At 52.9% G+C, this 16054-nt stretch overlaps 1 protein-coding gene across 3 annotated transcripts in view; it reads right to left on the bottom strand.

Annotated features, from left to right (window-relative positions):
• Positions 1-2245: 2245 nt before the first annotated feature.
• WWP2 (WW domain containing E3 ubiquitin protein ligase 2) overlaps positions 2246-16054 on the bottom strand; it is a 146127-nt gene continuing 132318 nt past the window's right edge. For all 3 annotated transcript variants that reach the window (XM_069550244.1, XM_069550245.1, XM_069550246.1), the window contains exons 12-24: positions 14160-14241; positions 13445-13573; positions 12783-12858; positions 12422-12493; positions 12104-12192; positions 9866-10025; positions 8502-8635; positions 8136-8276; positions 7315-7435; positions 6884-6988; positions 5642-5738; positions 5389-5461; positions 2246-4090 (exon numbers count right to left, since the gene is read on the bottom strand). In XM_069550244.1, coding sequence (XP_069406345.1) covers positions 3991-4090; positions 5389-5461; positions 5642-5738; positions 6884-6988; positions 7315-7435; positions 8136-8276; positions 8502-8635; positions 9866-10025; positions 12104-12192; positions 12422-12493; positions 12783-12858; positions 13445-13573; positions 14160-14241 — 1379 coding nt within the window. In that variant the 3' untranslated portion in view covers positions 2246-3990. The remainder of the gene's footprint in view (positions 4091-5388; positions 5462-5641; positions 5739-6883; positions 6989-7314; positions 7436-8135; positions 8277-8501; positions 8636-9865; positions 10026-12103; positions 12193-12421; positions 12494-12782; positions 12859-13444; positions 13574-14159; positions 14242-16054) is intronic.

The raw sequence follows: 16054 nt of genomic DNA, 5'->3' as shown, positions 1-16054 counted from the left end.
AAATAACAGATAGCAGGCCAAAGATAAATCACGTGCACCTCTCTGAGTCAGCTTGATAGGTGCTTGACTCGCAGCATGGACCACAGGAAAGTGAGTTTGTGACTGTGGAACTTGAACCAACGTCAGAATCAGAGCGACCTGGAGAAAAAGATTCATGGGGCAGACTGCTGAGAACTAAGTAGAGGTAATAATTCTGTGCACTGACTCAATTTTCTTCCCCAAGATGAGACTGGGGCCTTGTTGCTAAGTTTAGCTCAAGACCAAGAACAGCCTGATGTTTATAAGCATTTCCCTGAATGGAAGCACATAGATCTTTAGTGTAAGTTTTTCTAGAAGGTTGCCGTGAGCCCTGATATAGGACAGTGGGGGAGCAACAGCTGAGCTTTCCAAATCCAGTGAGGTCTTACTTATGTAACGTCTTGAGCCCCACTAAGGACTTTGGGTGACAAACAGAGTCAGATCCGCTCTTCACTTCCAAAATAATTTTGTAGCTTTGGCTGGTTTTATCAGGGACTTATTACAGCATGTAGAGGTGGGGACCCTTCCTGACTGTCTAATTTAACTTGAAACACTTCAGAGTAAGAACAAAAAAAATGAGGATATAATAAAAGCAAAGATCAGTAATTAGAAACCCTAGGGTTAAAGAGCTGTATGAAGAATACATAATTGTATTACATTATACCATTTAGTTCTGGAGTAAACAGCATTTATATCATTATAGTAATATTAACATTCTTCTTGCTTTTCAGTTTTCTAAATAAACCTTTAGAAAAAGTAGAGCATTATGGTTACAGAACAGAACATAAATGTTTTAAAAAAACAAACAAAAAACTTTGATCAGGTAAAAGTAAGAGGGAAGATGCCCAGAGTTAGGAGGTGGAAAAGTGAAAGAAGGACTGGAAGAACAGACGGGAGCTCACAGATCCAGTTCCCAGAGTGGAGTGGCAAGGGGTCCTGTCCACTGCTAAGGCTGTTAAAACAAGAACCTTTTTGAAGGGCAACTGAGTAGAATTTGCTGGGATTTTAAAGTCTGTCTGGAAGGATCCAAAAGAAACCAGCAACAATAGTTGCCTCCAGATGGTGACCAGAATGCCTGAGGAACAAAAGAGGGGGGCTTTCACTGTGAACCCTTCCTATCCTGGAATTTTAAACCTTTTTAAAATTTTTACTCAGTAGTCCAACTCTAGGACTGCCGCCTCCCAGAAAAGCAGCGTCGGTGCACAAGACCTGGCCGAGAGGCTTCACCAGCAAACTGCTGGACACAAATGCTGTGCCCATTAGGACAAAGGTGTGTGTGTTACAGAACAACCATGACGTGGACTATCACACACTACAGAATTCACTGGACCTAGGCTGACGAACACGGAAAGGTGTCCCTACTACCTCATTTAATGAGATGAGCTGCTTAACGTGTGTAAGATCTCATTTTTTATATGCTTTTAAATTATATGTACATATGATTTATACACATAAAATAGTCTGGAAGGACAGCAAACTGAACAGCAGCTATTTTGGGAGATAGGAAAGGGGAGAACAATTTTGACTAGGGCTGTTTTATTTGAATTTATTATGAGATGTCTGTATAACATATGAACTTTTGTCAAAACCTCCTCAAAGTACAGCATAGCCCTGTCAAATGAGAAACGGCTTTGGTGTTGGGGTAGATGAACTCCCAGGAGAAGATGCTCTGCACACCTCTGCCTCCCCACACCCCACCCCAGAAAGACGCCAGATCAGAGCAAGGCTTGATCCAGGACAAAATCACTTCCATGTCAAAGGCATCGAGACTGCGCTGATGGATCCCATCAGAACCTTTAAGTTCAAAAAAGTGGGCGGCAAGCCCCTGGCTGACCATGAGCTCAAGTCCAGGGTATCCCTCTATCATCACGGAATTCAAGAAAACAGGAAACGTTTCTCAGATGAATGGCTACCCAGGAGCTGGTTCCTAAAACCTGTCCAACTTGCAGCCTCGGGCTGTTGATGCACTGGTGCCATGGCAACTGCTCAGAGAAACCCAGGCCAAAGGTAGCCGTGAGGCAAATAAATGAGGGCTGAAGCCCATGATCCTAAGATGAAGACTGGGCCACCCATCAGAAGTGTGGCTGCCTCGGTTAATGACACACACTTCTCAAAACCAGCAAGGTCATAACATTTCCATTCGTGTAGACCTGGAAGGTCCGTGGGGCCCAGAGACCTTTTGCCTGGAGGACAGTGACTTTGGACACATCCACGCCAACACTGCCCACAGCTGCTGATTGTTTATTGCACAAGAAACTGGCAATACCAAGGGCAAGGGGGTGGGCATTACAAAACAATCTGGTGACCAGCTCAGAGCTACCAAAGGGCATTCCGTACAGACACCTCAGTTATATACACGTATGTACACACACACCCACGTGAACGCACTCTGCACGCCCATGAACCTGAGGCTCCCAAACCCTGCATGGCATGGTGGCTTGCACCCCAATCCCCAACACGGTGAGACGCCGCAGGGAAGCACAGCCAACGATCTGAGGGAAGGAGGAGGTTGGGCTGCAGTGAGCTGAGCCGCTCACATCAGTACACACAACAGAGCAGACACGGGCCAGGGTGGAGAGGGGAGGACGAGGACCTGGGAGCACGAGCCTGTCCTCAGACAACGCCGTGGGTAGCCTGAGGACCTGCACGGGGACCCAGTGACAATCACCACTCCAGCATCCCAGAGGAGTGTGTTCGCCTGAAAGATCTGAACACGTGGCAGGACGCCCACGGCAGAGGTCGGCAGGAGCTCCAGCAATCAAGTCAGACTGCAGAGCAGCTCAGGGCCCTTCTGCTGGTTTCCAAGAGCATCGTCTCTTTTGTGCAGGTAAAGCCACACTTCGAGGCAGAGTGAACACACTCTACAGTAGCAGGAACACTCTTCATTTTCCATCCGGATGCACGAGCCGCCTGGAGGTCCAGGGTCTTAGCAGGTCAGCCCCACGCACCCCATCACTCCATCTAGCAAAGGGAGTTCTCCTCTCTTGGAGGCAGCGAGGTTGGGGTGACACTCAGGACAATAATCCCCTTCCCCCCTTCTCTGTCAAAGGCTCGGGGATAAGGCTGCTGGGAAGCTGAGCCACTGGGTCAGGCCTGCCCGAGCTCACAGAACTGTGAAGCAGGCTCCTAAGAGGAGCAGCCATTTGGGAAATTCCTGGACCAACGGCGCTGTGTGCCTCTGGGTCCCAGCCATGCCTGGCGCACCAGCTCCTTGACAGGAAGTGACAGCAGCTTACCAACCACAGAACACAAAGCGGCCCTATGCACAGAATACTTCAAGTTTATGTAAAAGGGAGAGGAAAATCTGAGGGCGTTTCCATCCCCTGACATCCCAGCAGCTGGTAACAACCCTCTGCCTGCTGGCGGGGACACACTGGCCAGCACTGAGTGGAGCACGGCCGTGCTGCTCAGCCTCCTTGGCTGGAGCTGGCTAGCCAGGAACAAGAGCTGACCTTGGTCCAGAGCTCCCCTCCCTCAGACCTTCATTTATATAGATCACTGGAAAAGTTCTATACAAAATAGAACCTCTTTTACTGACAAAGACCCTGGGCTTCCTCAGCCCAGAACAGCTACCCCAAATGGCCAGTCTCCCTCTCACCTAACCAGCCTGTGAGGCCCAGGGCTTCAGCACAGGGCACCCTCCCTTGCACATTCACACAAACCTAGGGTTGGTCTCAAGGGAGAAGGATGAGTTTTCCAGAGAAGGTCAGCCCTCTAGACTTTGCAATGGCTGATGGGGCCAAGGGCGACATGGGGGCTTTATTCCAGACTGCCACCAGTGGGGAAGAGCAAAAGGCAGGGCAGGGCCTCTTGAGGTCAGGCTCTGCTGCCACCAGCCTGATGACAGTGTGGTCCTACATGGGACGACCATCCGTAGGGGCCTCCCGGGGGCTACAGGGCCAGCGGCCTCTCGGGCAAGGAGGACTCAAGACTACACATGTCCTGGGGGTTGGGGGTGGGGGACAGCCTCAGTTACTCCTGTCCAAAGCCCTCGGTCTCCTCAACAGCGTACAGAAGTTTCTCCTTCAGCTGTTCGTAGCTCTTGTATGGCGGCAGGTCCAGCCGGTTGAAACTGTCAAGAAAGGAGAGCAGGGCAATCAGCACAGGGCACGGGTCAGAGCTCTAACAGCCACAGGGGTATTGAGAGATCCCATACTGTGACTCAACCACGATGCCAGCTGGCCACACACAACAGGGTCCTCAAAGGCCCCGCTGTGTCCCTCAACCGTGAAGGGGTTAGAGGAGGGGACAGGGCTACAGGGGAAATGGGGAACTGCAGAGGAAGACCGGGGACAGCAGCTCTTTGCCGACTGGAATAGGAGTGTTTCAATATAGCAAGTTCCCTACACATGAATGCGTTCCATCCCAACAGCATGTCTGTAAGCTCAATTTGTTCTTAAGTCCAATAAAGTCAGCCTAGGTACTCAACTAACACAGTTGGCTATCCAGCTGTTGTTCTTCAGTCATTACTGACTCTTTGCAACCCCATACACAAACTGCACCACGCCAGTCTTCCTGTCCTCCACCGTCTCCCAGAGTTTGCTCAAATTCATACTGTAATATGTTTATAATACTTTTCATACAAATAATACATTAAAAAAAACATTTTTAATCTGACAATACAGAGCTTTGAAAAATAGAGTACAACAGCTGGAATGCAGGGGCTTGGCATCCAGTGAACAGGCAAGAAGAGTTACTGATTGGAGACGGAAGACGGTAGAGCTAAAGGATCATCAGCAATAGGAGATGGCGGGCAACCTGCATTCCTCAAGTTGATGCCACAGGTTCTGGTTCCTTGCTGGATTCAACTCTGTCTATCCTCTTGAAAAAAACAATGATCCAGTGATGTCTGGGTGGTAGCTCTTTTTTTCCTCATCATAGGTGACACGGTAGCACTGGATTACATTCTGAACGGCTGCTGCAACCTTCATATACCATTCTACATTTGGGTCCTACGCCTCAAACACTAACGGTGCCTCCTCAGCTAAAGAAAATCCCCTTGCCACTTCCTGCTCCACTTGTAGAGGATGCATGCACGTGACAACGTGCGCCAGATGTGAGCGAACTTACATGACTAGACACACGAACTCACGTTCGCATCTTTGAAAGTTCACAAGTTGAAGGTTTGTATGTAGGGGACTTACTGTATTTCATACCTGGTATGGCTGTCAAGGCACATAGATACTGTCACAACTCCCAAAAGATCAGAGGCTCAGGGGCTGAGGTGTGCCTCCCCAAACCTAAGCACCGCGGAACTACACACAGGTTGCCAGGATCAAGGCACTGAAGCCGCCTTGGCCTCAGGGCTGCTCTTGGGGGCTCAGCGGGTCTTGGGTTCCAGCCACCTCCCCCCACAACCAGCACACTCACCAGGTGTGGCTCCTGGGCAGCCAGGTTTCCTTGCCAACCTTGTCAATGCAAAACTTCTGTGGGCCGTTGCTACCTGTTATCCAAAGGAACACATGTTGTCTATGACAAGTCGGCCCCTTCCTGAGGCAGGACCCTCCAACACCACCACAGACAAGTCCCACTGACTTGCTTCCAGGAAGACAGGAGGTCTTGTCCCTGCTTTGAGCTGTCCTCACTTCCACCCAACGGCACCAGCAGGGCGGGGAAAACGTACCGATGAGTTCAGTGAATCCCCCAACAGGCAGGCGGCAGGTCCCAGTGACAAACTGCAGCAGCCGGATCCTCTTCTCGTTGTCCATCTCCTTCACCACCTGGAGCCCCACAAGCCCAGGCAGAGTCAGGGCCCACTTGGCCCAGCACTTTGCACTGACCTGTAACTCTGCAATGAGCCAGGCCCCCTCTTTGGGGCTGAGAACATGGAGCCCCAGCGTGGTCTGTGGGAGTGGGTGACAGTTACTCCCTGGGAAACCCCAAAGCCGCTCTAAGAGGCTGTGTGCATACATCATTCCCACCAGTCTATGTGACATCTCTTGGTTTCAGGCCAGAAATTCTCCTCCTCAGCCAAGTTCCATTTTTTTTTTAATATGTATGTATTTAGCTACATCGGGTCTTGGTTGCCCGTGCAGGATCTTTCGTTGTGGCACACGGACTCTCCAGTTGTGGCCGGTAGGCTTAGTTGCCCTGCAGCATGCGGGATCTTAGCTCCCATACCCGGGGTTGAACCAGCGGCCCCTGCACCATAAGGTGGGCGCTCAAGCACTGGACCACGAGGGAAGTCCCCCAAGTTGCATCTTTAAAAACATAAAAGCATGAGATTGACTGCTTTAATAGGTGTGAGATTTCTTTCTGAGGGAAATGAAATGTACTGGAATTCAACAGTGGTGATGGTGGGTACAACACTGTCAGAAACCATTGTAAGAGCCACTCCAAACACTTAATGTGGCGAATTTTATGGTATGTGAACTCCACCTAAACAGAAAGCCTACCTCTGCTCATTTATGTATGCTATACTGCACAATGATAACGACAAGACCCGCACATTCAAAGCAACTGATTCCTTATATGCAGGACAAGGGGCTCTTTCAGTTTCTCTGGAGCCAAGCCCACGCTTTCCGTCCGGCTGGAAGGAGACCACGTGACCTACAAGAACTTTCCTCCCTGCTCATGGCCCCCTCCCCCACAGCCCGCACACCAGCATCTGAGGCTGGCCCACTGCCAACACTACCTCCTGTCAAATGCAGTGGCCGCAACCCAGCTCCGATCGTCCCAAGGCTGGGTTTCTCGTCTCCTTTTGGGAGTTGGGGGAGGCGAGGAAAGTGTTAGAGACGAGGAAGGTGATGACACAACAAGCATCCAAAAGCCTGGGGTTCAATCTGGTCTCGCCTCCTGGGGGTACCGCCCAAACACGCCCGCCCAGAGCCCCCGTGCGTTCTGTGGGGACAGACGCAGGGCCCACCTGCCAGAACCACTGGATCTGCTTGCTGTTCTTGGTGTAGTGCCGGTAGATGGTGTGCTTCTGCCAGTCGCTCAGGTCTATCTCCTGCATGCCGCACAGCATCAGCTACGGAGGAGAGGGGGTGTCAGGCACCCGGCACCAGCGCTGTCCCCATGGCACACAGGGCCCCGTCTACTCCCTGGCAGGTGGAAGCACTCCGCACACCTCTGCCGGCAGTTTTAACAGTATGGGTAGCCCAAGTCTTGCATGATAACGCCTTGCAAACAAGAGCCCATGTAAGGGCAGGTGCAAGACCCAAATTGACCGTATGTGCCTGCTGCTGCCATCCTGGGTTTTACTGGTGAGTTGCTGTGGGTGCTCGGCGAGGCTATCAAAGGGCAGGGCGGCCCCAGGGGCCAGGGGTTCAGGGTCCCCACAAACTCAGCTCTCACCTCCAGCTCTTTCTCGTCAAAGTAGCGCAACCACTCCAGGGGGGCCACCTCGTTGAAGCCGTCCAGGAAGGCTTTGGTCTGCTCTTCCACGCCCCGGGTGAAACGCCAGTCAGTCAGCAGCCTGAAACCAAGACTGACCGTCGGGGGAGCCCGAGACCCACTCCTCTGGAGCAGCTCAGGGTCTGCAGGGAGGTGGCCTCTGCTGGCAGCAAGGAGGCAGCCGAGAGCCGACCTGGGGGGCGGGATACCTGGGCAACTTCGGCCCCAGAGCACGGCCTTTAAAACCTCACAGTAACCCACAGACACCTGAATCTTCAACATCTCTTCCTCCTGCTCCTCCCATCACCGCTGACTGAAGCTCAGATGAACGGGGGTTAAAAGACTGGCCCAAGGGACCTGAAGTGAACAGGCATGTTCGTGTACAATCCCACAGGTGACAGTGGGTTTAAGTAGGCAGAACACAGGTGCCCTTTCAGTTAGGAGAACAAAGAAGGAGTTGTGGAACTTTTTGCCTCTTCAAAGAAATTCTGTCCTGCAGTCATGAATCTGCAACTTGGGAACAAGGAGCGCCCGGGGGCTGGAACACAGGGCCTCGGGCTCTGGCTACCCAGCTCTGGCCAGCACATGACTGCCACGGCAGTGGTCTAGGGTCAGTGCAAAACGGAAGGTTCTTCCCATCCCTGGAGACCCATGGGCCACACGAGGGGGCCTAGCTGAAGACGGTGCCCTGGGATAAGGGTGTGAGCCTCTTTCTCTGCGGCCGGCTGTGTCTCTGCCCCCACTTCCCAGGCCCCACCGGCTCCCTAGCGCTTTCCACTCACATGATGTACTCTTCCTTGTTCTCCTCTGTCACTCGGATGCTCTCGCCCCCTTCCTTCAGCTCGTGGGTCGTCACCTTGCCCAGGATCTCCATGTCCTGGATGAAGTACAGCTCTAGGCCGCACTCCTCCAGGTTGTTCTCTCTGGGAGCACAAGAGACCAAGCGGGAAGGTGTCTGTCTTCGAAGGGTTCCCTCCGTCCTGCCCCGCCACTCACTTTCAGTGCCGGTGGGACACAAGGACTCACAGGTGGCCTGGAGCCCAGAACAGCGTCCCAGGACAGGGGACCTAGACGCTGGGCATCTCCACCCGCCTACTACCCATCCAGAGACCCTCCTCTCCCAGCAAACGGCAACAGAGGGGACCCACTTGATCCAGACAATAGAGTTGTAGAATTCGGGGTCAATGGATTCCAGGTCTTTCAGGGTTGGTCTCTTGTTTAGCATCCGCTTGTAGAAAGGAAGTGTGAAGCCTGTATCAATGAACTTTCCATGGTACAGAGCCTGGGGACAGAAGAGACATGGCAGAGAGGTCTGGTTTTCCTCAGATGCCCCATATCAGAGCCCAACTACTGCTCCCTGAGGTCCTGAGCATCCGGCTCTCCCAGGAGCCTGAAGGCTAGGTCTGCAGCCCTCTTGGTCCCACCTGCAGACCACAAGGACCCACCTCTGACCCACTGCATGCCCACCAGCCCCTCGCTCTAGCAGAGGTCTACCTCCACCCACACAGAGGAGACTCGCTCAGCACAGCCCCAGGTGGCGGCCCTGACTCACTGCTGCTCCGAGCTGGGCAGCAGAGGCAGCCAAAAATAATGCAGACACCCCTGCTGCTGCTGGCGGGCCAGCAGTGAGTAATAGTCTAGGGTTTTACTGGTCTGTCCTGTCAGCCACAGGGCCAGGCGGGTCTCTAGACCTGGGAAGAATGTGCCCACTTCCTGAGCCCTAGCACCTTGGCCAAGAACCTCCAGACAAAGAGAAGGAATATACTTAGTCATGGGCTCCTGGGTCCTCCTGAGAGGGGAGCAGGGCAGACACTCACTCAGGAAGTGAGGGGAAGAAGCAAAGGCAAATTAGCCGTGAAAGCTCTTCAACGACCAAATGTGGCAGAGGGACCGGGCCTTCAAAGGGCTCCCCTTTCTCCATCCTGGGTCTCAGTGCTCACGAGGTACTCAACAGGATGCACACGAGGTGATGCCCTTTCCAAATTTACACTGTGCTCCCGTTTCTACATAAATACAAACGCCCGACTCCCCATTCCCTGCCCTTCCCTCCTGCCAGATGACTCCAACATCTTGCACCAGTCGATCACCTTGCTCCCTGTTCTCAGCTAGTGTAGATTCCCCATCCCCTTCCAGAAGGCCCAAGTCTCAGTGGGACACTCCCAGACACCGCCACCCAGCTCATGGCAACACCCAGAGACGGGCCCGTCATCCCCCACCCTTGACAGCACATGCACTAAGTGTTAAGTGAAGACTTTAATCCGGGGACCCTGGGCTTTCTCTTGACAAGTCCTACACAAATCAACGTGAAAACCTCCTCAGTGCCCTAGGGTGGGCACTGAGAGAGCTCTGGACTATTTCCAGAACTCTCACTAGCTTTCTGCATCTTTAGTGAGGCGTTCTGTAAGGATGAGGGTGGGGCTCAGAGAGTGGGCACCCAGTCTCCAGAGCTGCTGGTGGTCTACAGGTCTGTGACCACACTCCCTGGAGGTCTGACGACAGCCATGAATCTTACCATGGCGATGAATCGGCCGATAAAGCGGAAGTAGGTGAGGTGGTCAGGGTTGATGGAGGAGGCAGGGTTGATCTGCAGGCAGTAGTTGTTCTTCCCGGCATATTCAAATAAACAGTACATGGGGTTGAGCACCTCATGGGACAGGAGGAAAAACCACTCTCTGTGAGAGAAGAGAGAGGAAAACAGGACTAATGGACCACACCCTGCTCACCTGCTCTGCAGGTCCGAGTCTTTTCTGCCGTCAAGTAGTACCTAGTCTGGAGACATGCATCCTGAGGAGGCAGCCCCACTGGGATCAGCCCTGGGCTAACCTCTGTGAGCAGCTGGTCAGTGAACAGGGCAGGGCCAGACCTAGGGTGAATCAGAACAGCAACTGCCCTGGACAGCAATGCTCAGGCACACCCGTGTGTGTGAGTGTTGGCTCCAGGTGCTGTATTCTGGGGCTTTCCGCCTGATATCCAGAGCATCTAATGGCAAAGGGGCTCCTTGCATTCTGGGTTGCCATGCACAGCTGTATAGACTGCGCACTGCACAAGGGTGTGACGTTAAAATATGACAGATGTGTACATTTGTCACAACAAATTTCCTGCAAATAGCATCAAGCTGCCTTTTTTTTCCTAATAAAAGCAGTATATTGTGACCATTTTCCAGCACAGAAGTGTCTTGAGAAAGGACACTTTTTTTCTAAATCTTGCAAAAGGGCTCTATGAGCAGCAGTCACCCTGCTTCCAGCCTACCTAAGCAGTCTAATACGAATACACAGTAATGTGCTCCTAATCCTTGATGCGGGACAATTCTGTTCATCAGGCTGTGTCTACACCTCGCTCCCACCACCCCACCACCCCTTCACCCCAGACCCACCACCATACCCTTCCCTGTATGTCCACGAATTCATCTGAACCAACGCCCACACCTTAGCATCTCTTTGCACCCCAGGTACAAGCTTCAAGCCAGAATTCAGAGTCCTTTGAGGCTTGAGCTACACAAGCAGGGGGACGTCCCAAGGGGGGCAGTCCCTGGCTGCTGGGCTGTTTGTGGCCGGGCAGACGAGGAATCTCTTCGATGCAGAGGGTGCCCCGGTATCCTGTCCGTGGTTCTACCCTGTGGTAGAACAGCATGACGTAACCTACCATAGGGTAAAACCACTGGCAGGACACAGAGAGACAGACACACACGGGGCGGGAGCCACACCACCAAGGAGAGCCTAGAGAGGAGGTCACCACGGTCACCACGGAAAAAAAAGAGCAATCGACCCACGGGGGCCAACACAGAGGGCAACGCCACCAGCACACAAAGGACCGGGAGCAAGTTAACCCAACACCAAGCGAGAAGATGTCCCACACCAAGAGAGGTCGGCAGGCTGAGCGGTCACCACAGCCAAGACGCTCCTCCTCTCTGCCGGGGCCCTTATGCCCCATCGTCCAAGGCAACATTTTGCCAGAGAATCTATTAACTTTTGTAGCAGCACTGGGGTGAGGGCAAGACAATGCTTTGAGTTCTTTTTAGGAGTATACCATTTGTTTTCATTTTACCGTCACTGTGTACATGACATGCAGCCAAGTATTTATCAAGACCCTCTGGATTGGGACACAATGTATATATGCCAGATCTACACCAAGACCCCCAACTGAGCCCACCCCAGCTGCCTCAAGAGGAAGTGAAGTCCAGGGTCGATTCCAACGGACAACCACTTAATACCGATATCTAACCACTGCCCACTGGTGCAACTAGATGGGTAAAATAAAGAAATAATGACAGGTTGGTTGGTAAAGAACTATTGTTCTCAACAAGGGCCTACTATACAGCACATGGAACTCTGTTCAAATGGTATGTGGCAGCCTGGATGGGAGGCGGGCGTTTGGGGGGAAATGGATACAAGTACATGGACGGCTGAGTCCCTTTACTGTTCACCTAAAACTATCACGACAGTTTGTTAATTGACTATACCCCAATACAAAATTAAAAAAATTTTTAAAAGAGCCATCATCCTGAACCGCTCCCCTAGAAACCAACCCCCAGCTTCCCCTTGACCCAGCAATTCGAGGGTTGATGCCTAGCCCAGAAGGGGACCCCAGGAACCAGTTCCAGCACCCCTTTGGACCACCCACACCCCTGCCCACTCCTGAAGGTAAAGGAGAGCTTTGGCAACTGTCTGAGCAAGGAGGCAGCTTCCTGGCCGAGTGCCCTGCAACTTGGTGAAGCAGGGAGCAGCACGGCCTTTTGGGGCTCCCAGCTCACCTGGCGATGCCCCCGTAGTCCAGGCCCTCCTCGCCACGCATGATGATGTAGAGCCGGCGGCGCAGGTCGTAGGGTTTCATGTTCATGATCTGGGGAGACAGAAGGTCATGGCCAGCCTGCCATTCTCCCTTCCATGGCAGGCTGGGGGCAGGCGACCAGGGACTCCCAGGCCTGCTCTTCGGCTGATTCCCCATAACCAAGGCCCACGTCTTGAAAACCGTATCATGTGGGCTTAAAGGGCCACACAAGAGAAGACAGGGTGGTAGCAGCGGGCCTTCTCCCTGCCCTGGGTCTTAGACTCAGTGATTATTCTCTAACCTGTTGGAAAGAATCCTCAAAAAGTGTCTGCCTGGAAACACTGATCTTCACGTGGCTGGGGAGAGCATTTGACTGAAAAGAAAAGGAAAACAGAGACCTCAAATTGGGGCGTTGGTGGTAACTATTCAATCTGATCACTTGTCTGTTGAATAAGCTTCCCCTACCCTCCACCCCCAGGTTAGGTGGGGAGAACTTGGTCCCCTAGGAATGGAAGACAGTGTCACACAACTGCTAAGAGTGAGACAAGTGACCTGCTCCCACCTAAGACACAGGTGTTCCAACACCTGCAACTAGGCTAGGAAACTGCTGAAATGACTCTGTAACCCCAATCTCCAGGGGGAGCCCCAGTACCAGAACTCACATGGCAGAGGAAACGGAATTGGTGATACTTCCACCGAAAACTTCGGTCGTAGGCGCCAGGGGAACCTTGTTTTGTCCTGGGAAGAGCAAAGATGTTCTGGAATTCACGAGATTTCTCAAAACTTGGCAACATATTAGCCCTAAGGAAAGCTACTGCTCTGTTAATTTAGAGACGAGTAAAGTAAAGCATAAAAGAAAGGAAGGGTCCACCACTGAGATCTTCTGCAGACTTGAAGGTTAAAAAGAAAATCTAGAAAAGCCAGACCTCTTGATTTTAGGGAAAGACCACCAGTGTTAGTCTGAATAGAGAAGCCCCTTCCCTCCCCATCCCCACTGGCATGGCATCAAAACTGGCCACTAGAGGGTGGGAAGAGCAGCTATACTAGGCCTAAGCTAACAGTGATGTCACCTGCACAGTCCTCGGTGCTGGTGCTCAGGCGCTCAGTCTTGTCCAACTCTTTGTGACCCCATGGACTGTAGTCCGCCAGGCTCCTCTGTCCATGGGATTTTACAGGCAAGAATACTGGAGTGGGTTGCCATTTCCTTCTCCAGGGGATCTTCCTGACCCAGGGATTGAACCCATGTCTCTTTCATCTCCTACGCTGGTAGACGGATTCTTTACCACTAGCACCACCTGGCAAGCCCTAAGTGCAAAGTCCTTACCCTGACTCAAACCCCGGGCGAGGATCCTTAAAGGTGGTGGTGCGGGTATTGTGGTCCACGAAGTAGCGCACCCCCTCGCTGGTGTACTTCATCTCCCACCCTGGGGGCAGAGCCGGCTCCTGGATCATCCTGGAAACATGGGAAGAGAGGGGCTGCAGGACCTCATATGGGCTTCCATGCTAAGGGGGCTGGGGTCCCCAGAAGGCTGGGGCTGCCTTCTCTCTGCTTTTACCCAGGCCCCGCAGAGGCCTCAAGGAAAGGTACTTGGCAATACCCAAGGTCTGCAGCGGAGACAGATCATTACTGTCCCAAGGCCCAAAGAATCCCCGCCCTGGGTGGATGGCCGTGGCCTCAGTGGCCACCAGCAATCCCAAGACATCAAGTGCCCCATCCCAGATTAGCTTCTGGGGGGGTGGGTAGTAGAGGAGTGTCGGGGTCGGGGGGAGTTCTCACATAACCCTTCTGAAATCACTTCATCAGCAGCTTGTACACCAGAGACCAGCAACACCGGCCAGTCAGGCCACGCTGCAGCCATGAGGAAGGCCAACATAAGGTGCCGCTTTCAAGCTCTCATTATATCGTGAGGGTCTGAGGGCACTTGTGTGTGCTTAAAGGTCCCAGAACATCAGCCACAGAGGCCAAATATAGTGCGAGGCCACCAGGCCAACGGAGGTGCACGGGGCCCGCCCAGAGCCCTCCCGGCCTAAGTCCTCACCCCTGGGTGCGAGGGTCTTCCCACTGGGTTGTGCGTGTGTTGTGGTTCACGTAATACACCCGTCCGTTGTCCTGTCTCTTCTCTGCCGGGGAGGAGAAAGAAAAGTGGACGCTCAGATTGAGACACGTTGAGCCCACGTCCTCTCCCCTCTGGCTCCCACCTCCTGGGTGCTAGGTCTGCGTCTCTGCCTCTGTCCCCACCCTGTTAGAGAAGTTTAACCAGCTCAAGCCTGACTCACTCATGTCTGTCACTGGCGAAGAAAAGGACAAAGAGAATCTTTCCCTACTGGGGAGCAGGGGAGGGGTATACACGCTTTCAACTCAAGATGAAGCACCGTCTTCGGTCAGTCGGTTGGTTGGCTTGCTGGAGGGAAGGGGGCAGTGTGGCAACACAGAGCGGGAGCAGGCCAGCTGAAACCAGAGGCGTAATTGCATCCAGCTGTGTGCAAAGTGGAGCCACAGCCCAGCCTCCCTCGACCCTGGTGCCCACCCCAGACCATCACGGCTACTCTCTGGTTCTTCATTCACTGGATGCAGCTGACCTAGGCATCCCTGTCTCACAGGCAGGGTCACTGGGGGCGCGGTGGGGAGGCTGCCTTTTCCCTCATACCTCTCTGCTCAGCACCACCAGGCCTCTGTACCCTCCTGCTTAAAGGCAAAGTTTGGTTCTCAAACTCCCACGTCCCAGGAAAATCTCTATGTTGTGCATACATGCAGACAGACACCTGGGGCTGTGGGTGTCCTGGTATAATTCCTAAGTGTGTGCTTCAAGACGGGCAGTGTCTGGTGAGCTCAGACATACTTTCTCCTTTGGACAATATTTACTCTCTGGCCCTTTACTTCTGTACTAACGATGGCCCTGAGTTGTTTGAGAGAGAAAGCATGGGCTGCATGGGGCAAGCTCAACTCTAGCTGGTGATTCTGAGAGGGACTGAAGGGGGCACCCACTGGCTCCAGGTGGATGGCAGGCAAGATAGCGCTCACCTTTCCCAACTTAAAAGTTTCTCGGCTTTCAACACTGTCTCTTTCCTGAAAACAAACAATGCGCATGGCCCTCCCTCTTTACTGATGACAGGGAGAAATTAAAGAAATGAAAATAATCGGTTCCAGAAGCTACAGGGAACCCAAAAGCTGAAAAAGATCCAGAACTAGGGAGCCCAGCCCCCTCCCCTTGAGCAGCAGCCTGCAATGTTCACAGTATCAACCAAGGGTCCTGGTCCCTGTCTCTATCAGCCAAGGGTCCTGGTCCCTGTCTCTATCAGCCAAGGGTCCTGGTCCCTGTCTCTATCAGCCAAGGGTCCTGGTCCCTGTCTCTATCAGCCAAGGGTCCTCATCCCTGTCTCTATCAGCCAAGGGTCCTGGTCCCTGTCTGCCTTACCTGGTATCCGTTACTTGATGGAAATTTCAAAAAACAACAGACAAAAGGAAAAGACAGAAAAGAAGGTGCCTGGGATTATGACAGAGCTCCCAGCACCTCAGAAGAGCCTGTGGGACCATTCCACAGAGGACTGGCTTCCTGACAGCACTGTGAGGGGATGGGGGAACCACTCCCAGCCCAGAAGCTTCTGCTATGAACTCGACTGTCCTCGTATTCTTGGCCAAGAACCAAAGCCAAGCCTGGGGGATCTATCCAGCCAGCCAACGCCACTGTCACTACGTGAGGGCCTCCTATGGCCCACGGGAACCACCTCGCTGCACACAACGTGGTAGTCTGAGGGCTGGGAAAGTCCTTAGGTAACATCTAGCCCAAGTTCATCTAGGAAGAAAGGGACTCGAGAGCATTCAGTCACACACCCAGGGTCAGAGGAGCTGAGACAACGTGGATCTACACCTAAGGTATCTGGACCCCTGGGTCAGTGCTTGGGGAGAAGGTGGAGTCTCTGCTGGAGGAGCAGA

Source organism: Ovis canadensis, chromosome 14, assembly GCF_042477335.2.
Source record: "Ovis canadensis isolate MfBH-ARS-UI-01 breed Bighorn chromosome 14, ARS-UI_OviCan_v2, whole genome shotgun sequence".
NCBI lineage: Eukaryota > Metazoa > Chordata > Mammalia > Artiodactyla > Bovidae > Ovis > Ovis canadensis.
The sequence above is the reverse complement of the archived record's forward strand: the minus strand, read 5'-3'. Positions and strand labels throughout refer to the sequence as shown.